The 24173-nt window shown below is 44.0% G+C and overlaps 1 protein-coding gene across 1 annotated transcript in view; it reads left to right on the top strand.

Moving 5' to 3' along the window:
* LOC147709687 (uncharacterized) overlaps nt 1–24173 on the top strand; it is a 280392-nt gene that overhangs the window by 195426 nt on the left and 60793 nt on the right. The window contains exons 16-18 of the mRNA XM_086926072.1: nt 12966–13121; nt 15294–15440; nt 21162–21305. Of these exons, the coding sequence (XP_086782198.1) occupies nt 12966–13121; nt 15294–15440; nt 21162–21305 (447 nt within the window). The remainder of the gene's footprint in view (nt 1–12965; nt 13122–15293; nt 15441–21161; nt 21306–24173) is intronic.

Raw genomic sequence — 24173 nt, forward strand, 5'->3', positions numbered from 1 at the left:
TGTTTATTTATTGGTATTGATTATTAATTTATTGCGTATTAATTATTAATTGGTAATGATTCATTGATAATTGTATTAATTTTTTTATGGAGCGGGTTGTGGGTTAGGGGAATAGGGTGGGAAGTAATTTAATTGTAATTAACTAATTAATGTTTAAAATGTATTGGTATTGATAATTAATATATTGTTATTTAAATATTAATTGGCAATACATTTTTATTTATTAATTATTTGAAAAATATAATAATTGTGTTAATTTAGTTTAGGAGCGGTTTGTGTGTTTATAGAGGAATAAGGTGGGAAGTAATTTATCATAAGTAAGTAATTATTTATTAATATTTATTGGTATTAATAATTAATGTATTTCTAATTAATTAATAATTGGTAATTAATGTGTATTAATTATTTATTGGCATTGATATTTAATTTATTGTTAATTGATAATTGGTAATTACTTTTTATTAATTGATAATTATATGAATTGTGTTACATTTTATGTGGAGTAGGTTTTGTGTTTATTGGGAATAGGGTGGGAAGTAATCTAATGTTATTAAAATAATTATTAATTTTAATTCATTGGTATTTATAATTAACTTATTGTTAATTTTATTAACAATCATTATTTAATTAACAAACATTATGTTATTTTTAACCCCAATCCTATCCAACCCTTTCCCTACTGTTGGACTCTCTGGAGTGGGAATAGTAATTTTTACCCCTACGCTATCCAACACTTTCTCTACTGTTGCACTCTCTGGAATGGGAATAGGCATGTTTACCCTACTCTATCTAACACTTTCCCAACTTTTGCACTTTCTGGAGTTAGAATAGCAATTATAACCACTACGCTATCCAAAACTTTCCCTACTGTTGCACTCACTGGAGTGAAAATAGTAATTTTTACCCCCATGCTATCCAACACTTTCTCTTCAGTTGTACTCACTGGAGTGGAAATAGTCAAGTCAAGTCAAGCAAGCTTTATTCGACGATTGTCATAAAAGCATATTCCATATATAAAAAGTACATGTATACATTTTGGTAGATAAAATCAATTTAAAATCAGATTATAAAAATTCATGAAATAAATAAATAAAAGAATTCCATTAACGGTACAAATGTGCATAATATTGCTACACAATTATTAACAAGGGTACTTGGCCTACGAGGTTAGGTAATATATTAAGCTTTCAGGAGTCGGGCTCTAATCATCCATGCCCATCCTGAAAATTTTGCCACCGCTATGTACACAAACATATTAGGGCTGGTGCGAATGATTCTAACTGCAATCATTCCTCTCCTTGTTCCCAGTAACCTACACATCGGTCGTAACCACTTTCCCATCGGCGGGAAATAGTCATTTAACCCTTTGCAATCCAACACTCTCCCTACTATTGTAATCTCTGGAGCGCGAATAGTAATGTGTACCCCTACGCTATCCAACACTTTGCCTACTGTTGCACTCTTTGGAGTTGGAATAGTAATTTTAACCCCTACACTATCCAATACTTTCCTTAATGTTGCACTCACTTAAGTGGGAATAGTAATTTTCACCCCTACGCTATTCAGCACTTTCCCTACTGTTGAGAGAACAGAGCCACTGAAAGTTGAAGCAGAGGCAGCGGGATTTTGCCAGCGGGTTTCACCAGCGGGCGTGCAGATTTCTACCCTGCAAAATTCCCCCGGAAAATTCAGCTGAAGTGGCCGCATCTTCAACGCACCGGCAAAGGAGGTGAGGATGCTTCCGAGCAGCGCGAGCAGTGCGGGAGGGTCAGAGACGCGAGCACGGCTGCCGATAGAGGCGGCCGCAAAGTAAGAGCCGGGGGGGTTGACCTTGGCAGTCTGACCAGGTCCGATTCGCCCGAGGTTCCCCCCGAGCGCTCAGCTCGCGGTCAGTTCTCCTTGTGAGCTTCTCTCACCGCCCACTCACCTGTGCTCTCCTGTGCTCTCCTGTGCGCCCTGTGAGCTGCTGGCACTGTGCTGCCTGATGCCCGTTGGACTTGCCTGGACTTGCCTGCTGACTTCCTGCCTTTCGCCTGCCTCTCAGCCTGCCGGCGGGGTGGAACGGCCTTCCGGCTTACTGGTGCGGGGAAGTGCCGAGCGAGACAGGAAAGCGGCGGCGGCGGTGGCGTTGGAGAGATTGGCAGAGGAGGGGCTCCCTGCCGCGAGCGTTGCTGGACTTTCTGAACACGGCTGGCTGTGCCGCGAGTACTTGCCATTGCGGCGGGACCCACAGGGGATTTCTTGAGCGCGGCTGCGCCGGGGGGAGTCGCAAGAGTCCTTGGCGCCGAATTAAGGCAGAGCGGCACGGCACAGCGGGCCCGCGGACTCAGCTCAGCCCAGCTCAGCCCGACCCAGCACGCTCGGCTGTGCGTGAGCTGCTTAGCTTCTCCCCCTGCACTTTCCTGGGAAGCGAGGGAGAAAGGCGACACTCGCCCCAGCGAGAGAGGGCTCCAAATGAGAGCCAGACCCGGAGCCAGAGCCAGAGAGCCGGAGAGTCGGAGAGCCGGGAAAGAGAAGTCAACGCAGAGGTCAACGCAGGAGAAGCTCCGAGTTCATTCGGGGTCTATTCTGGGAAGGATCACCCCTTCAAGCATCCTCGCATAACGGCATGAGGTCGGAAAGGGTCAGGGGCTCCCCGGAGCCAAAGCCAAAATCGAAGGCAAAAACGGGAAATGGGAAAGGAAGCAAAAAGAAAACAAACCAAAGCCCACCCACCGGTACGGAGCCAAATTCTACCACAATAGAACAGGCATCGGAGCCGAATCATACCAAAATAGAGCAGGGATAGCCAACAGCCTTGATCCAAGAGACCTCAGCAAGAGAGCCACAGACCGCAAAAAAGCTCTACCAACCCAAGATATACTCAAAGTTTGAATTCCTAAAGGATCCGGGCTCAGCCATTTTCTCGAGCAACAAACATCTGCATGGTTTGCAAACCCGCCTGCTCCCCTTGCTACTGAGACCAATATGCTTGCCACCACCATTGCTCGAAATGACCACTAGCCCCTCGTCTTTAGAAAATCCCAAGGCGGACGCTCACCAACTTGGCATCTCAAAGCACAGGAACATCAGCACTCCTCAGGGGATCCCAATTGCAGGGGGAAAACTCCATGATGCAACTTCCAATCTGCAATCATCACCCGCCTACCCAGCCAGCCGGGCTATATTCAGTCGGGGAAATGTCCTGTGGTCCCCACTGGAAGATCCTAAAGCCAATGCAAAAACTATTTTGGAACCAAAACTAGCCGATAAATTAGACAGTTGTTCAACCGAAAGGGCTTCTGGGCTCGGCATACAGACACTAACATCGTCTCTCCCCAAGAAAACCCAATCTAGCCCACGCCGGGCATACAATCTTTGAGCCACAGCCATAGCACAACCATCAAGTCTCATTCAAAGGCTGGATGTGCTCCACCTCTCACAGACCCCGAAACCTATGCCTTAGCAACAAGCACCTCGGGCAGGGAGGCAACAAGCCCTCACAACTCTAGCCAGAAAGTTGAAGGCAGGGCAATAGTGTCTTACCTTAATACACAAGAATGGGAAGACATGCTAGCAACCTATGCAACAGACCACAAAGAGCCCCACTCCCTCGATCCACCTCTGGTAGCCAATAACACCAACAACTCCATCAACATCCCTAACAAGAAAGAGCGGGGGAAGGAACATAACTCTGGAACCTGGAACTCACTGCTAAATATAATCCAGCTAGCAGTAGATGCCCTGCAATATCAAACAGAAACAATGGAGTTACAACTTACCCTTCTTAATACACTGGCAGTTTTTACAGCCGGCATCGATGATAAGCTGGGCAACCTGAACAATCTGATAAGGAGAGCACAAACAAGCACCTACCTGAGCTGCAATTGCAGCCAGGCAGTGGACAAATTAGCCACACTGCCCTCAATGCTAACCGACTTAATAGGTGATTTAAGGAATCTATACAGAAAAAATGCAACAAAAGAAACGGGCCCCAATAAAACCGAAAAGGGAGACTCCAGGAGCAAAATATCCGGCACAAAGCTAACTGTCCATCATGTCCCTGCAAATGAGGAGACAAATCAGACGGGACTGGAGTTCCCGCAAAAATTTAACGCCAAAGAACAGCGATAACAAAAAAGAAAAGGGCTCAACCAAAAACCTCAAATAGCTACAACAAAATATTTTCCCATCTTCTTTGGCCCAAAGGAAAAATCCTCGGTTAACAGAAACAATGCCCATTTTACAGACAGGGAAAACCACATGCCCAGTGACTATATCCAGCAGCAAAAAATAAACAGCAGCTTGCCGGATCAAGAAGGGCCATGGTCCCAAGACCCATCGGCAAGAGACCAAATTGAAACCACGAATGCACACAGAGATGAGGCAACAAAGACTAAACCGTCTACAAAGCCTAGCAGCACTAAGAACATGCAGGAGTGTATCTCCGAAGGGCAAGGGGGAGACCCAGTACCTCCAAACGAGAAGCCCCCCATCCAAAGGGAAATACCCGATAAGACAACCAACCAAGAAACATCAATACCAGCCGCAAGCAACCAACCAACTACGTCAAACTCCAAGGAGGGGGTCAGGAAAAGAACTACTGGCTCAACGCTAAGCTCTAATCAGGAAGTTCCAATAAGAGACACACCAACCACGATCATTCATTCTGCTTCCAGCCAAACTGAGTACTCACAGGTAAAATAGCCATACGAAACGCGATCAATACTAAAGCAATCCACCTCCACTAAAGCAATAACACTCACCGGCAATATGCCAGGCGAAGGTAATCACCTGGCATCACACGAAGCTGAACCACGTCATGGTTCATTAGTCAAAGCACATCATACATCAATAAAACAGCAGGCGGAAGGAAGTATACAACAAACAATGGAGTTCTTGGTCTTTCACCCGGAATACACATCACAAGGGCAGCAGGACCTGCTAAATCGTGGCAACATTCTTAGACTAATGGAATGCATTCCCAACCTGGGGGGGATATGTACCAAGGACTTAATCTATGTAGAATGTATACCCGCGGCCAACCAAAACAGCCCAGAGGCGACCAAGACAACTTGGTCCTCTAGTAATGTTGTAGATTCCATCTTAGCGGAAGCAGAGCAATTCAAGAACTGGGGCATTAAGCTGGTCCCCTTACATAGACCAGCTTACCCCTCGCCACTCCTGAGGAGGATAAGACCAGAATCAGAGACACAACAGGTAAACACCTGTAGTGTTTTCAGGGGTGCCCTGGGAAGCTCACCCAAATTAAGAGAGAACAGCCCTTGGCAGCAATCAACAGAAAGGCCGACGGTGGCAGCTGGCTCCAAGCTATCGTTCACAACGAACAGGCAAAGCCCAGTTCCAAAGGACCATCAGACCCGCACTTTTACCACTACTAAGCCCTTGCGAAGAAGTTAGGAACATACGCAGCCCCCGGGGACGGGCAGAAGCTAGTGTAAGGGGGGCACCATACCAAAATCGAGCACCAACAAGGGAAACATTGTCCCGAACTATCTTCATACGCTCCGAAGAGGCTTGACGCCACCAACAAAATAGAGATGGATAAAAGGGAAGGGCACCAACTATAGGCATTTGTTCCTGGAACATAAACGGCCTAACCTCAAAAATGGACGACCTAGACTTCCAAAAGTATATCTCTCTCTTTGACATAATAATGCTGCAAGAAACCTGGCTTACAACCTCACAACATATCACGGGCTTCACTTGCTACTCAACAGCAGCGGTCAGAACTAACAGATTGGGCCACCAGTCAGGAGGCTTGGCCACATACGTATCCACAACAACAATTCCTTCGGCAGTCCTTATGGACTCATCCACAACTACAACCTTAACAGTAAAGATAAAACTACAGCTTGGGAATAAAGAAGAAGAGATATGCCTTCTCAACGCATATGTCCACCCCAAACACAGAGTTAAAGATTCCATTAAAATCTCCAACCAATTGGCGGAGTACGCCACCCAGATGGAAAATCCACTCTTCCTCCTGACAGGGGATTTTAACCAAAACTTACTTGGTTCATCAGTAGAAGAAGAGGCTTTGGCTCTAAATAAAATCTACACTATACCATCACAAAGTGCCCCTTTAAACAGGAGAAAGAATCAAAACAACTGTTTGCTCCAAGACCTAGAACATCAAAACCTCCGGGCACTAAATGGAAGATTTATGACTGACTCTCCCCCAGTAGAAACCTTTTATTCATCTACAGTCAGCTCCATCCTGGACTATACCTTTGCCAGTCTGGCATTATACCCACACATCATGGGATTCAGAATGGGGGATAAGGGTGAAAGCGACCATCGTCACCAGGAATGCCACATGACATCAAAGACGCCAACTGCAATTAGGCCAGACAAAATGCTTGGGGCGATTTACTCCATTAAGAAAAAAAGGATCAAATGTACGCCAGCCAACACAACTACTCTGGCCGAAACTGCCCTTCAACTATACAACACTCATAAACCAAATGCAGCTGGGCATATCTCTCACTGGGAGCAATACACATGATTACTGGTAAAAGCACTGACAACTAAGACTGCCCCAAAAAGTAACTTTTATAAAGAGAGCAGAAAAATCAACTTAAAGAGAGATACCAAAAAGATCAGTTAACCTGACATTACGGAAGCTAAGATCAGTTCCCAAAAACGTCTACCTACGAGCCGTGCTGAAAATCAAAGGGCTGAGCTCAATCGCACAAAATGGAATATAAAAAAAGACGCTGAAAACGAGGCCTGGGCAAAACTACTATATGACACCAAAAGCAAAAATAGTGCCCGCTTCTGGCAATCAGTGAACAGGATCCTGCGTCCACAGCACAAAGACCTAGGATCTCACATTGTGGAAGAGTCATGGATCAACTATCTCTGCAGCCACTTTAATGACCCTCCGGAACATGTAGGAGCAAAAAGAATCACCAACACAGAGCCAAACTCCACAACTTTTATGCCGGTGCTATTGACTCAGAGAGAGCAATGCCTGCCAGAAAACAACTTGGACATATCAGCTTCTCAGCAGACAGCCTTAATAACAAAGCAGATTTGCAAGGGCAGGAAAGAAGGAGCTCCAGGACCTAACGGCATTCCGCCAGCCCTGTTTAAGGAAAAAAACACAGAATGGGCGACCATTATGCAACCGTTACTCATGGAAATTAGACTTCTAAATAGAATCCCAGAATCTTGGAGGGGGTCGACGATTGTCCCCATATACAAAAAAGGCGACAAAACAGACCCTAACAACTATCGCCTAGTAGCCCTCCTCGACAACGAGGCAAAATATTTCGCGGGAACCATTTTAGAGGAGATTGTGCTATTGGCGGAATCAAATCAGATCATACCTCTGAACCAGACCGGCTTCCGGAAAAATACTGGTACAGCAACCAACATCCTGGCTATCTCACTAATCATTGATGCAGCAAAAACCAAAAAACTGCCGCTGCACCTATGCAACATCGACTTCAGTGCAGCATTTCACAACATCGAGAGAGGCAGACTTTGGGGGAAACTAGCACAATGGGGTATTTTGCAGCCGATTCTAAACATGCTGAAGCTTCTCCACTCTGATACCTGGGTGCAGGTCAAGCTAGGAAGCGGCACCCATTTGTCGACTAAAGTTCGCACCACCAAAGGCCTCAAGCAAGGGTGCGTGCTTGCCCCAATATTGTTTAATCTGTTCATGGCGGATCTACCAAGCCTACTCGATACATGTAACTCCCACTCCCCGAGGATGGGAGGGAAAAATCTGAGTAATCTTTTGCTCGCTGACGACGTCGAATTACTCAGTTACACCTACATCGGCCTTCAGCGGCTTCTGATCCAAATGCACAGTTACGCAACGGAAAACAACCTAAAAATAAACCTGGGCAAAACGCGCACCATGTCAATCAACACCAACAATAAACAACAGAAGCTCTGGACCCTGGGCGGCCAAAAAATTGAGCCAGCATGCGAGTACAAATACCCGGGAGTCACTTTTGACAGAGAAGGTACATTTACACAGCAGCAGCAGAAAACAAGAAGGAGAGGGGTTTTGATAGCTGTTACGTTGAAACATTTAGCCAACCAACTGATGGGGCCAACTTTGACCCCTTACTTGCAAGTTATTCAGGCTAAACTACTGCCCTCAATCTTTTTCGGCAGCGAGGCACTACGAGGAAGAGACTCTAAAAACCTGGATGCTATCCAGGTAAAAGCCTACAGAACAATGTTCTCGCTCCCGCCCTACACCTCACCCACCCAAATAAGGTTGGAGTTTGGCTTGCAAAAACAAGATCTTGCTAGACAGAGTGCCTACATCATTTGCTGCCACAATCTCCGCTCTGCCGCTACTGACACACTAAACTCTCTGTTATGGCAAGATATACAAAGCAGGGATGTATCTCAGGCAAGAACTTACCTGCAGGCGGCATTTGGGGCCACCAAACTATCTGCGATCTGGAACATGCAACTCGGGCATAACCCGTTTAAAAAACTAGTCTGGAAAAGCGTCAAATCTCTTTCCTTACTAGAGGACAAGCCCGCCTTCGCAAAAAGAAATCACGCATGGATGACACTCAATTCGTACAAATCCCTGACACCACGACCATATTTTAGTCAGGGCTATCCAAAAGCCATAAAATTGAGGTTTTTGAAACACATACTAGGGATTTTGCCCAGCAGAGAGCATCTTCCACCATGGCTCAGGAATAACGGTCACGAAGCCTGTCCGCTCTGCCACCTAGAGAAGGGCTATATCCTCCATATGACTTGTTTCTGCGAAGAGCTTCGGCAAGCCCGCCAACAGCTCCTAAAGGACCAGTTTAAGCAGATAGGGACTAGCAATAGAAGGCAAGCGTTGCTCGCTTGTTTGGATCCTGCAAACACTAAACTGAACTGCAGATATGTCAAGTTCCTCGCGATGATCGAGCAAAGACTGTTAAAACTTCCAAAATCGGCAATCATCGACACAGACAACAAGTAGGCGGTCATCAGGATGCAAGGGAACACGCTGCCCCGGACTCAGAAAAACGCTCTTGGACAATTACACAGGATCCTTTATTGTATGCTTATTTTAAAATGATTATAATGAACAAATCACTTTTATAAACATTTTAAGATTTTTTGTAAAAAGTTTTTGCACTGGTTTTAATTAACTATGCATAATAAACTTACCTTACCTTACTGTTGCACTCTTTGGAGTGGGAATCGTAATTTTTCCCTCTGCTATCCAATATTTTTCTGTATTTTTTTTGTTAATGTTGTGTATAATTTATTTTTAAAAAAATTAAATATTGTCATTTTTTAATTTGTTAAATATATTTTTTACATTGTTGTTAATAATATTTTTGTATGTGTATATATTTATTTATAATTTATCAAATGTTTTTAACAATGTATACGTTATAAAAGTAATTATTTATGAATATTATTAAGTAAGTTTATATAATATATTTTATATGTATTTGTTTAAATAATTTTAACATTATGGGGTTGATTCCGATTCGGTAAAATCCCCTACGAATCGCCGTAGGAAGCATTTTTCCCATACGAATCGTACACCTTCAACATCCCCGTACCTACAATGAAGTATGACTCGAACCCAAAGCAGATGTCCGTGCGAATCGTACGAAAGACCATACTACTTAAAAATACATACAAATCGCCTTCGGAACACGAAGTGCACGACGTCTGTATGGATTGAAGCAGCTTTTCACGAACCAGCAAGTACGATTCGTTACGACAACACTCCGTACAACTCTTTTTCTACTGGAGTTAGAAACGTCCGTAAAAGCATATTTCGACTCAAACCCCGTGCGAAACGGACCCCTCTGGGTTCGGGAGGGCACCCCATGATTGCAGGGGTACGGTGCATAGCGGTACGGTGCATAGGGGTACGGTGCATCGGGGTACGTTGCATGGGTGTACGGTGCATGGGTGTATGGTGCATAGAGGTACAGAGCATAGGGGTACAGTGCGTACCCCCATGATTGCAGGGGTACGATGCGTATGTGATTGTGTGGGTCTTCGTACGAATCACTCATACGACGTTTTCCGTATGAATCACGTTCTCGTGGATCCCAACCGAAACACGAAAAACTGTGACAAAGGCCCTCATCAGCATCAGACTGGACTACGGAAACACACTCTATGCAGGAATCCCAGCTAAACACTTACGACGACTACAATGCATTCAAAACGCATCAGCCCGACTGATTGTCAACGTCCCCCGCCGCAGCCACATCACCCCCCACCTAAAAGACCTACACTGGCTCCCAGTCTGCAAAAGGATCACCTTCGAACTCCACACCCACGCACGCACCCCCACCCGCCATCTCTGCTCCGCCAGCCTTGCTCTCGCCGCAGTCCCCCGCATCCAACGTATGACTACGGCAGCAGATCCTTCGTCTACCACGCCACCAAGACCTAAAACACCCTCCCTACCAACATACCACAGACCCAAGACCAACTCGCCTTCAGAAGACTCCTCAAGACCTGGCTCTTCGAACAGTAGCAGCACCCCCTCCCCTCAGCGCCTTGAGACCCTCACGGGTAAGTAGCGCGCTTTACAAGTACTCTGATTGATTGATTTCAGACATTGCACACAGCTAAATTGCGATCACAAATGCAGAAATTCATCGAATTTCAGCGTTTGCGATCGCAATTTAGATTGATACATCTGGCCCATAGTCTTTTGTTGATTTTTAAAAAAACAGATACACTTTCTTGCACAGCACCTTTTTCTTTAAAAAAAAAAGTAATAATATCCCTGTGTTTGACTATTTTTTGGATCCTTCCAGGAGAATTCAATAACCCTGCAGGATATATTTTCTTCAAAATACATTATGAAGGCTTAAGTCTTAGCTGCTGCAAGCATCAAAAAGACTCAGCACTGAGAGATGGGGAAAGTCTGAGCAGTGACCATCTAAAGAAAAAAAACAAAATTGATATGACCTGAGAAAATGCATGCAACCATAAATAATTGGCTTTCATCTGAGAGCAGAGCAAATCTCAAAGCAAATTATTTTTTTTTCTCCCTGGGATCCACAAATTATCAGCAACTTCTAATTTGTATATATGGGTGCCTAGCATCCCTTAGGACCCTCTATCCACTGTCATGGTCAGTCATGGTCAGTCCTTCACAGTGCAATCTTAAGGATTTTGGAGGCACTGGGCAAGAACAATTTTGGGTCATCTATTAAGAAGAGCTTTGAATTTTATAACACATCTTCTGCTTATTCAAACCCATGACTGTACTTTTTCCTGTTGTTGATTAAGAGCATTTTGAAGCCCACTCTCCTAGACTTCACAGCCTGAGTTGACGTTCTGTCTGACCTATTGAGTACTCTGTTGCATTCTCCTGATGAAGAACCCAAACTAAGGAGTGAACCACCTAGAACTCTTTAGGGGTCGAAACGTTGACTACTACACACCATTCATACAAGCGCGGACGACGGAAATTCATTATCAGTGTCTCTACAGTGCTATGTGTATATGCTGGAATACTTGGTCTGTAAGAGGCCAGACAGGTTTTACTATGTAAATCTAATGTATATATGTCACATTACCTCTCCCCTTTCAATCTCCCTCACTCACTCACTTTGACCTAGAACACCCCACCCAACCCCATACCAGAGAACCTATGTTGCGTACATAATTATATTCCGCTTATATGAACAACTGAGTTGTCTGTAAAAAGTGATTTATGCCTTGAAAATATATAGCATTCCCTGCAAAACTTGATATTTTGGTCTTGTGAATAAGGATAAAGCAGCATGCTACTTGAAATTGTGAATGCTGCACTCTACAGATGTTTGCTATTATTGTTATTATTGCTCTGCAGGTAGGCATCTTCCCTGGGGAATGCAGTCCTGCAGTCAGTTTATACTTTTTTTCAGGTGATTACTAACATTCTTTGCATGGTTCTTGCCCAGGATTTCCCCCCTAGTAAGGAAGCCAGTAAATTTATATCCTGGAAATGGAGCTTAAGTAGTCCCATTCATCCTTCTGGGTGGATCCAATTACTGGTACATGAGAACTCTGGCACACAGACCTAAATGTCTAGTTTTGGGGGCAACAATGTGGATATCTGAGGTCCATCTCTACATCTGGTTTCACTCAGTTCCTTAAATATTTTGTATTAGTCCCAGACTTGTCAGGCCGAAGTCTCTGTTAACTGAAAACTCATCAGGAAGAAAGGTGGAGCCTGGAGCCCCTGTCAGGGAGAGGTACAAAAGAGGCTGAGGAGACTTACTAAGTTAACTCTGACTGCAGTAACACCTTGAAGGACGAATAAAACAGGAAGGGGCTGTTTCTACTCCTCAAAGTGTCAGCTGGTAGCTCTTTCTTTTACAACACCCTGGCCCACTTTGAATAAACTGAGGCATGTTCCTACATACTATATTTTTGTTTAGAAGGATTTCAGCAGCTTCCATCATGGCCACCATTCACACATCTGGGATCAAATTTGATAGCCCTCTGCCCACAATAAAGCATTGCACATGCACTCTGCATACATGTATGCTGCAACCTTCCCAGGTCCTGTTGGGGTCTTACAAAATCTAGGACATAGGCATTTACTTGATTTCTGAAATTTATGAGGAACAACCTGGAGCATTCAGAGGCTTGAACACTCTGGAATACTTGTGATGGGGAAGGTGCAGAAAGGATATGACATGTGTGTTGTTTGCCAGAAAGTTGGCACACGTTTGTATTCTAAGAATGAGAGGGTGCAGCCAAGAGGCAAAGAACAGTGGAAGCAATTAAGGGGTTCATGGTAATCTATTTTTTTATTTCACACATCACAGAAAGGTAGCAAAGGCAGGTTGGAATTAGGAACATTTCTGAAATGTTTATTTTGTTGAATGAATTGAATATACTTTATGAGAATTTGAAAAGGAACTCAGACCCATATGACAGTCACTTCATTTCACCTCTGTCAAATATTCTTTCACTTGGACCTCTTGGCCTCATCTTGACTTTTTCATTTCCAGAAAAGAAGGGATTGTGTCCGATGGCTCCCAGCTACCCGACGTGTGCCGACCTCCCCAGCCCACCAGTGAATGAATGCAGCACAGACCAGCAATGCCCAGGAGTTGAGAAATGCTGTGAATATGGCTGCAAGCTGCAGTGCCTGAACCCAGTACACGGTACTGAACTAGATATGAAACCAACCGTAACATGCTGTGGCCCCAGGGATTTCCATAGGTGATCTAGATTTATCTTTGGGCTGAAGAAGTTCAACCATGTTTTGAAAAAGCTACAACAACTTGAGTGGCAGCACTTACACAAAATACTTTAATCACTTGAATTGTACAGTGCGGCCAATCACCCGTTCTGGTATCCAGGCACTTCAATTCCAATCCCCCTCCATCATCAATCGCATCCATTAGATCTTGATTGCGGTCTTTTGGAGACAAATGTTTGTCATACATCGTCCTGAAAGGGACTTGCGCTCAGATTCCTAAGGTATTCCTAAATTAAAATATCCAGAGATGGGGAGGAACCATGCTCCAGGTGCTCTCTTGTGGTACAATCTGCTGGAGCTACTACCCCCAGCCTTTGCACAAATTCTTTCAGGCATGGACTATCTTACCCCGACTAATTTACCCCGAGATTTCAGGGATAACTCCTGAGCCAACTCCCTCTGTATTCGGCCTGATACTTTAGCGCAGAATCGTTATTCCTCACCGACTCTGTTTTGCTGATAATGAGCTCTGAGAAGCAGTGGCGGCTGGCATGTTCCAAGGGTGGTGCGTGGGTGAAAAAAATAAAAATGCAAAGCCCTTCTCCTTCAGTCTTCTGTCAAGGCAGGCAAATTAAGACCCAGCCAACTCCCCTAACCAATCCTGGCGCTTTTCCAACCAGCATGAGAGCAGTGCCAGGATTGGAGGAAGCTGCCTCACTCAGAGCTCTCAAGAGTCCTGTAGGGCTGCTATTTCTCTAACCCAGCTAGGTTAAAGAAGTTTAAAATGTGCATGTCTGGCTGGCCATCGCAAGCCGGCCAGTCAAAGAGACATGCGCATCTTAAACTTTAGAGCATAGCTCCCTGCTGCCACTCGGCAGCACTGGTCCCGCCCTGTCCTGTCACTCAGTCCAGGATGGGATGGTTGCAGAAAAATAAAATGGTAATAAATAAACGTTAATAATATTTTATTTTTCAGCTCTGGCCGGGTGCTTTTCATTGTGGGGCGATGCTCCTCCACTCAACTGGAAGCTGTCCCTTCTGAGAAGGACAAGCAGTGGAAACTAAAGAATAGATAATGCGAGGACAGTGCGGGGGTAGCAAGAGGAAAGCCTGGCAGAGAAGGTGCTACCTTTTACCACAGCTACGTGGGTATGTGAACTCTGAATTGAATAAGATCGGACTCACAAACACATCTTTCATTTATAAACAGTGGCACTTGAACCCATACCAAATGCCAAGTGGCAACTCAGCTTCAAAGCTTTTGGAGGGAACCGATAATTATAAAGTGTCTTTTTGTTGTACCTGTCCATTGTAGGCAGCTACCAGAGGCGCACTGTGACTCTGGGTACCTTGGGAATGGCAAGCAGATGCTCACTTCTGTTCATGTTGACACCCAACATCCTCGCATCCAATCAGAATCTGTTTCTGAGCACTTGGGTCAATGGAAGAGCATGCCAATTGATGCGGGAATGAGGAGGCACCTAACTCCTAGGTATAGGTGTGTTGCAGTAGCCATGCCACTGCCTGCAGTCCCTTGTTCAGGTGTCTCCTCTCGCTGGACACAGATCAAACCTTTGGATCTGTACTGAGCCGGGATGCAGGACCAAAGAACCTTCCTGCTCCAGTGATTAGGATGTGAAGCAAAAACACACACATTGACGTGGGTGGGGGTGGGAAGATATAACACAGAGCGACAAGTAGACAGAGGGAGACTATAGGTTTAAGGCAAGCACTAAACCTTTGAAACACCATACTTACATCTTGGCCCTATTATCACATGGTTCCTTTTAATGGCCATGTTCTAGATTTTCAGATCAGTACTGTGGATACTGATAAGATTAACCGTAGTCTTCTAGTGTTGACGAAAAGGAGAAAACTGGGACAAGAATATGAAATAGCAAAACATATACATAACAAAATCTTTTCAGCAAACGCCATGGCTTGAAGAGCTGGGTGTCAAGTCTAACACTAGCTTCAAGTTTAAATGTGGTATGTGCGCTGCAGTTAGCAAAGAAAGAAAGAGGTTAATTCTGTGTTTTAATAACAAAAAAACATTTTTACAAAATATCATCTCTAAATGAAAAATCCCAGACAGACAGAAATCTTATTCAATAATTCCCTGCTTCTGTTTCAGATAAAGTTGGCATCTGCCCAGCCTTTAACAGGTCCATCTGTCTCCATTCCCGTCCTTCTCCCGCGGAATGCAGCCATGACAATCAGTGCCCAGGAACTCAGCGGTGCTGTTGCCATGGAAACTGCAGGATGGAGTGCACATCTAGTGGTAAGGCGATGCCAAAGTCTAATGTGGGAATGCACGGTAGAACCTATTAAAGATTCAATGTAAAATATTTAGATGATAACTAGATGAGTTTCAAAATAACATAGGCATTGGTAGAGCTGGTAAGTTTTGCTTCCTGTGTTTGGTTTAGTGATAGTTGGCCAACTTGTACATCCAAATGGCTGATGCACTTACATTCATAAGCATGTGTTACTTTTACCATTGGAAGCAGATGTACAGATTGTGTGCATGTTTTTGCAAACCATAGGAGTTTCATACTTTTCATGCATAGGGAGGTGCTCCTAACTCAGCCAAGCTCTGCTCCTTCTTGTGGGGTGGACTACAAAAAGGCAATGAAGTCTGGGTTCATTTTCATATGTTTTTTTCCTGCATTTTATCCTAAGGCCCACAGAGATGAGAACCTGGAAAAAGCCTGCTCAATCCTCTACCTGGAAAGCAATGTCATGGCATTCCAAGTAGCAGGTGGAACACACATAGGTACCACGTTCCAATTGAGCAAACATGCATTAGTCAACAAAAGCAACACCAAATACAAACTTTGTATTAAAGAAAGAAAGATATGCACTAGTGCACTGTTCACAAGAACTTACAGAAGTTATTACTAACATAAGAGACAAACTAACGGTGAGCAGCCATGACAACGCAGGCATTACCCCGCGCTGCCATTACGATGCTGCTTTTACAACTCAAGTTGTTACAACGACTTGCGCTGGAGGGTGCTGTTGGAAAAGGAATAGTTTAATTTTCTATTCCAACACCTTCCCTACTGTAACGTGGGCTGGAGTTGGAATAGAAAATTAAACTATTCCACTATTCAGCGCCTACAGCGCAAGTCGTTGTAACGACTTGCGTTGTAAAAGCAGCGTCGTAATGGCAGCGCGGGGTAAAAGCCTGCGTTGTCATGTCATACATCCCAAACTAACGAAGTATTGGTAAGTTACTACATAATATACTCATTAATTATGACTGGCAATTTGTGATCCCAATTGTGTACAGTCAGTTTTTTCCTTTAGTTTTACATGGAACCTCACCCAAACAATCCAGCCAGTCCATGGCTTCCTAAGATGTGACAAATAAATACACCATACCCTCATATTGTACCCTGAGAATCGCAGGAAAAATAAGACTGTATCAAAGATCTCGCTCCTGTAGAAGTCTCTTAATGGGCATACATTCCCTTCAGAGGTCCTGCACCTTTCGGGTGAAATCCGGGAACATAATGGTGTTTTTGCCTTCAAACTAGGGGTCTCTGTGGACCTAAACATGTTTCAAGATCCTGCCTCTGTTCCTGAAGTTAAACAGCCCGGCAAGAATGGCGCACGGTGGTGCCCCTGGCTGAGGCACCTGGGTCAACATGCAATAGGCAACCTCTACGGTGAAGAAGGTAGAGAGACGTCTTGGTTTCAGAGCCGTTGATATCAATTACTTCATAAACAACCCCACAGATTGTCCCTCCACCCATTTAGGGAAGCCTACAAAGTTCAGGTTGTCCCTTCAGGGCTGCCCTTCAGCATCTTCAAGACTCCATGCATATTGAGAGTGTTTGCAGTGTAGCTGCTGCCTTTGTTAAGGCTAGCACTTCTTGTTGAAAGCATGTGACATGCCCCTCAGCCTCAGAGACCCTCTCTGCTATTTTACGGAAATCAGCATGGAGCAGGCCCACCTCAAGTGCCACTATGTCAATCCTTAACAGCATGGCCTCTTGGTATGCCTTTATTTGGGTCATGATATCAGCATTGGAGGAGACCCTATTTCCACTGGGAGGAGGCTGATTCCCCACTGCACTCTCCAGGGGCCGTGGGTGAACACAATTATCAATCTATTCGGCCTGCACAGTCTTTGCGGGCTTATCCTTCACCATTTAAACCCCTCAAAGGTAGTCAACATTCTGATACTCACTGTCTGAGGCCCAGTCACGCTTTCTGGTAGAGGCACACCTTAAACTCCCAAAGGCAGGTGCCGTCTAGTGCCAGCCCTCCTAATATGTAATAGTTCAAGTCCTACTACCCACCCACAGCACAGTGCAGGAAGGGTGCTCTGGTTGCTGGTTCCGACCATGATACTTCAACCTGCAGCCCCCTTCACTGGCTCTCCTCAGGCACCCCCAGGGAGGCACTCACTGCGCCAATCCTGGTGAAATGCAGGCCTCCCACTTTGGAACAGCGAAGTCAGTGTGCAAGACCAGCAATGGAAACCTTATGAGCCTACTCTAAATAATGTGGGGTATATGCAGTTTACTCAGTTTCCCCTTTATGCATTTGTTGCTATGGGAAGGATGCATTCATTTTCTACCCAATCCGGGGCTGACAGCCACTGACCACCCTGCCTAAGGACCATAAGGGATCTGCACAGGTCCACAAGGACCTTACGGCCCTTAAGCATCTGAGTCCCACCTTCAGGGCAGGCTCCACCTGCCACTCCCAGGCAAAGGACTATGCCGGCTGACCTGCCCCCGAGAATCTAAACTTCACCCCACAGGAGAAGTGTGGCTCAATGGTTAGAGCGGCAGACCCTGATGCAGAGGTCTGGCCTGGGACCAGGGTTCAATTCCGGCCTCGGGGGTCTTGGGCTCAATTTCCGCGGACCTGATAATTCTCACCTCGGTGCCTATTCTAATCATGGGTCCCACTCTGCAACTCTGGGCAATAGCTTGCTTAATCTCCACAATGGCCCCAACACTGCTAGGATGTCTGACTTCACCTTGGGGATGCCCAGGAGTGGGCTCTTCACAGGGAAAAGCCAGGAAGGGTTCCACAGCTGTATGCGTACAAGCGCCTGAGATACCCCTTCTGGGGTCGATTCAGTGCGCTATACAAATACTACTACATTTACATTTACCCCCCTATTTCGGGGCAATGTGGTCGTCCCAGGAGTACTAGCCTGACAGGCTCATTTGGCTGTGCAACTAGCCAAAGCAGTGGAATAATTTGAGTCCCACTGGGCCCGCCAACATTGTCCGCTACCAGGAATGGCCTGGCAGGGTTGGGATCTGGCCTCCCGTTAGGCTCAGGGGTACTCCGGTCGGGAGGGCAACACACCTGCAGTATCTCAGGGAGATTGCAAGACTCTGGTGCCTCCCTCGCTCCATTCTTTAACTCCAAATGGAACGCCAGGCACAGATCTTACCTCACTGGCTCCGCCTCTCACAATAGGTCACTGGCCCTCAGGGGCTCGGATGCCGTGGATTGCCTTAACAGAGGCCAGGAGTTAACTTGGGGAAACAGCCCGACATGTGGGGGTAGATTGCGGCCGTGCTTGCCTAACATTTACAGAGGATTGTTAGTTTGTTGGTGGGAGCTTCGAGGAGCATGACTAGCTGGCCATCTTTCCAGGCCACACCCCCCAATAACAATTAACAACATGAAAATACTTTTTCAACATGGCGGGCTTTGTGGAGCAAATAACTAGTAACTCTAAGAAGGTTTATATTCCCTCATACTTTGATACTCAATATAAAATGTATACTATTTTGCAAGGTGCATAACATTTCAGGCTCGGACCCTTACCAGGCAAAGGAGGCAACTTGTAAATAACAGGAATCTGGTGCATCTGTTCTCTTATTGGGATATGAAGATTTACAAGCTTAACAGAGCTCCATGGGCAAGAGCGATAGTTACCTTTTAAGCAGTGTCATGGCATCTCAGGCAGCAGGTAGACCACACATAGGTTCCAAATTTCAACTGAGCAAACAAGAATTGGTCTACTAAATCAACACCACATACAACACTTTAGAAACTCTACTCTACCCAACAGAAGTAAACAACTCAAGCAGGTTAACCCTAAAACATTTGACAGACCATTTAGGGATTGTCCAAAGAACCACAGGGAGCAGGCTGTACTGGCCCCCATTCTAGAACCATAGTAGAATAGATTTTTTATGGATTTATAAAATTAAAATGGGCAAATACATTTTTTTGTTTTTATTAGTAGTTCATTGTTTGTTTTTCATATTTCTTACAAACATATCATTATTGCAAACCTTTCCTTAATGGAGTACTTGAAGCAAATGATAAGTACAAGTTGATAACAGGAGAAAAACAGTTTTTTGCTAATACAAGACAGACGCTCCGCAAGTGTGAATCCAATAACAAGAATCAGTCAATGTCAATGGTGAGTATTACTTATTAACATCATTCGAAGAAAGGGTTTATAATGATAAGCAGAAGCCCCTCCATTATAAAGGATGTAAATAAGCCAAATTCCTTGATCATGTTGTATAATAGAGTACTAATAGATGGTTAGAGTCCCATGGAATATCGTACATCTTTTATAAAAATAATTGTTAGTGCCCTTAATAAAGGAAGTTAAACATTGTACAAATTGATATGAATGGACCTCAAATTATTCAGAGATTCATTCTGTAGTAGAGCTCATCACATAGATAACAGAAATACATTGATAACATTTGCCTACCCGATGTATCCTGCATAAAAAATCGATAATTGGAGTTTTTGGGTTTATTCCATTCAACATCTTCCAACAACATTCTAAAGTTTGAGAAACTGCAACTTTGTAAATGTGATATGACTTATGGAAAAGCTGTCCATCAAGCCTGTCTACAATGCCACTTTTTATCAAAATAAGAGAGAACTCATTTTATTTAATGAAATTCACTTGCAGACTTTCTATTCTTAAGTAGTAATTAAGGAAGGGGTAACATCCGTCACACTATGGCATTGAAGAAGTGAAATTATTGACAAATATTGCTGTAAGATCCATGTTGGTACTCACTGCTATCTCTGGCTTGCTCTTCAGCACCCCAGACACTTCTCCCTTTACCCATGATCTTCTCCATAAAGTTGGTTGTATGAAAAGAACACAAGTAATGCTATAAAGAGGTGACCACCTCACTCTAGGACTTTACAGACCCTGACTGCAGTCCTTAACATTTCCCCTCAAATCCATGGGTTCAAGTGTGTTTGTCTAAAAGGGTTAACTGGAAGAAAAACTAGACTACAAAACCTAGAATGGTTTAGGCTAGCACACAAAATTCCTGCGGAGGGCAAAGTGTCCCTAATGACCTAAATGGAGATGGTCACCCTAGCTATAAAAGATATGTTTACTTTCTACGGTTTCCATCCACTGTTCTTCCCCTACCCCTTCAGCAGCAAAAAAGATAGTTATTGAAGTGTGGAGCACAGGCGCAACCCTCTGATGTCAGCGGGTGCCAAAATGTTTCTGATTTTACATCCACTACCTCTTGCATTTTAGTGAATTGTATTCAATGTTGATGCCACAGTGCAATATATGGCCACAACTATAGGTATATCTCTTTCATTATAGACACATTTATATTTTTGGATAACGTCAGATAGGATTACTTCATTGTCTGCCTAGACAAGACTGAAATTTCACATTGGAGGTGCTAAAAAAACATCTTGTGTATGAAAGCCCCTCCACTGTTTGTACCCTTATATGATGACATTTTTCTCATGTATAACCATACCGAGAAAGAATTGAAATGGAATACCGTCAAATGATTAATCTTAGGAAATATTTGTGCCTTAAGTATGCCTGCTTCATCATTTAACCTGGAGAATGCTAGCATTCACTAATTGCCAAACTTGAATCTTTTCAAGATTTTGTATTATTCATCCTTCTGGGTAGGTTTCATCATCCTCTTCAGAGTTATCATCTATGTTTTTTGAATATCTGTGAGAAGAAAATTGCTGTCTTAATAGTAATTAATGTACTTGTTCTCAGGTTCAGGAAAACCAGGATCATGTCCACCAGCACCAAGGGACTGTCCGCTACCGCTTCCTGCACAACGATGTGAGGATGACAGTGACTGCGACGGCAAGCAGAAGTGCTGCTCCCAGTGTGGGATAAAGTGCATGGATCCCTTAGGTATGTTAAAGTTTCTAATGATGGACTAATTCTGGGATGGCCAGTTACTGCCCACTGAAAAGTCATGTCTGCCAGCCCTTCACAGGGGCTGAGAGGTGTGCAGTGGACAGGAATCAGAAAGACAGTGCATGTATTTCCAGATCTGAGCTGAAGTCCAATGTCAGGAACAAGATTTCACATTTTTTAAACCAATTTTCAAATATGCCCAGGACACCTAACGAGTCTTAATGTCAAGGTAATCACTCTAAACACCCATGCTATCTGTAAATAGATAAAATCCTGTAATCTAGATGCTATAAGTGACTGCTGAGTAGAGCCAGCATGGAAACTGTTGAAACTATGATGCAAGGAGTAGGGCACGATTGAAGTGCATCATTATTATGTAGAGCTGTTTGTGCAAATACCTTCTCTAAAATGGATTTTAGATTTTTGCAGTGGAAATGCACCAGTGTCTGCAGATTTTAAGAGGAAACTAAATACCCTGATCCACATGAACATATTCACAACTATATATAGAAAGCACTTAAGAGTCATGATGGAATGGCTTTCATTTGTATGTTATGTGTATTTGTGCGTTTTATAAAAGGAGAGGCCATTAGATGCTGCCACTGGATACAGTCAGTTGAAATTAATATATTTCCTGATTAAGTGAAGAAAAAATGAAATGTTAGTAGATGAGGCATAGCTTTTAGCTGCTGTGACATGGATCTGTTTCATAACTTAGGGACAGTAAATTCAAAGCAATGACTATCACAGGGATGCATTAAACCCATTTACAACCTACAATGTACACTATATATATATATATGGTAGGCCCAGCCGCGGTCCATGCAGGTAAAATTGGTGGGGCCGTGTAAGGGGGGATTCCGAGGCACAATGCCGAGGGAAAATTCTATAATTAATTTTCTATCTGCATCGTCCCTCGGAATCTCCCCTTACAAGGCCCGCCGCCCCACCGCTGTTACTTGGACCGACCGCGGATGGGTAGGCCAATCTTGTGAATGATGTTATAGAGCAGCCAGATACACCGAATCATCCACCACCATGTTAAATAGGTTCTTCCGTGGATGGCTGTTATCCAGTAAAGGGTTAAAAAGCCACCATTTGAAAAGATGGTTTTTGTGATATGCAAGGGACTTGGCCAGTATACTAAGGGGTGTGCTGTCCTAGTGTGACATAATTCTTCACAAGGCAACCCATGTCCTTAAATTGTATTTACCAATCCACACAAGAGTCTATATGTACTGGCTTGCATGACTTTGTAAAGAAATGTAACTCAAAGCTGTATTGTGCCACATTTCGCTGTGGTAGGCCGTCCATGGGTGGGGCTCGGGCATTCCTGGGCACACACCCATTTAATTAAACACAGTTCTAGGCTGACTAAAAGCAGTAAACCTAGGATTGTGTTAAAGTGGTGTATCTGCCACAGAGAGTTGCAACACAGAGACATACCTTTCATTACATTGCATTTAAATCTGCATACATTGTTTGTAAAGTTATATCTGGGGTCTACCTCAAAGGTATTGAGCAACTGTAACAATGTTAAATAGTGCACCCCAGCAAAATGGCTCAAATTTCCAATTCTCCATCGTCACTCGTCCTCTTAGATCATCCACTTTTGTCCTTTTGAATTTGCCTATAAGTCACCTCTTAAGGTAGATCTTCCTCTTGCCTATGTGGTACTCTTTGAATACTCCTATTTTATATATTTGGTCTTTGTCCAACCAACAGCCTATCAGGAAGAGCTGCAAGAACCATTTGTGCTGGACTAATATTTAGATTAGGATGGTACTAGTAGGGTTATGTTCTACCATCAGGGTGCTGAAGGACAAATACGCTGATCATTCAGTCAAACTCTCTAGGGGAGAAGATTCAAGTTTCACAAGTTGACCTCGCACACCAGACGTCGTCTGGTCTACCGGCAGACCAGACGACCGCATACGCACGAGACGACGACGCCGAATATATGGCATACACTTTATTCTTCTCTTATCCCACTGGATCTTAACGAATGGATGTTATTAGATCTGCCAACTATACAATTATAAACCCCATTGCTCAGACAACTATTAAGACGGATGGGACGTGTAGCATAAAAATACACTGCGTAAAGCCCTGAAGAAGTCCAGTTTCGGACAAAACGTGTTGTCTATTTTTATCTGCGATTTTTGAATAATAAAAGAAAGAATAAAACGAAGAAAACTGACTTGAAATTTTCTTGGGAGAACTGTTGGATTCCATCTTTGTCACAAAACAAATGTTTATCAAGCACTAATATCGTGTTTATTATACTGTTTTTGGTGTGCGAGGTCAACTTGTGAAGTTTGATGTACAGAACAAATTCCTATTTGTTCTATGTTGGGATCTAGGGGGTTGTATCCCAGACCATTTGCACCCATACTATAGTAACAATAGGAACTTGACCCTCGGTGCGGCCCTTAAAGCCTCAATCCCCTTTTTTCTGCTTTGACGAGAAGATTCAAGTTGTCCGATTCAGATAGGTACCAATACCCTTGGTTTCGATTCATTGGGTCTCATCTGCATTTTGCATTTCTCTTTTGCAGCTTCAATTTATCATAACTTGGAGATTTTAAATTCTTCAGCCACTAAAAGGAGGTTAATTACATACATCATCCAATCAAGTAGATATGTGACAGTCTGCAAGAATCCCCCATCATAAAACTAAATGAACTAGTAACCAAACAAATGAACATCATATAATCCAACCAGAGCTTTGAGATCAGCGGGACTCAAACTTGCCAATGTTCCCACATTTCATCTTAAAGCGAAAGGAGGCAAATCACTTGGAGTCCTTGCCCCCAAAGCCTGGAACGCCATGCCAAATGACCTTAGAATGGAGCATACCGA

This window comes from Lissotriton vulgaris, chromosome 6, assembly GCF_964263255.1.
Source record: "Lissotriton vulgaris chromosome 6, aLisVul1.2, whole genome shotgun sequence".
NCBI classification, from domain to species: Eukaryota; Metazoa; Chordata; class Amphibia; order Caudata; family Salamandridae; genus Lissotriton; species Lissotriton vulgaris.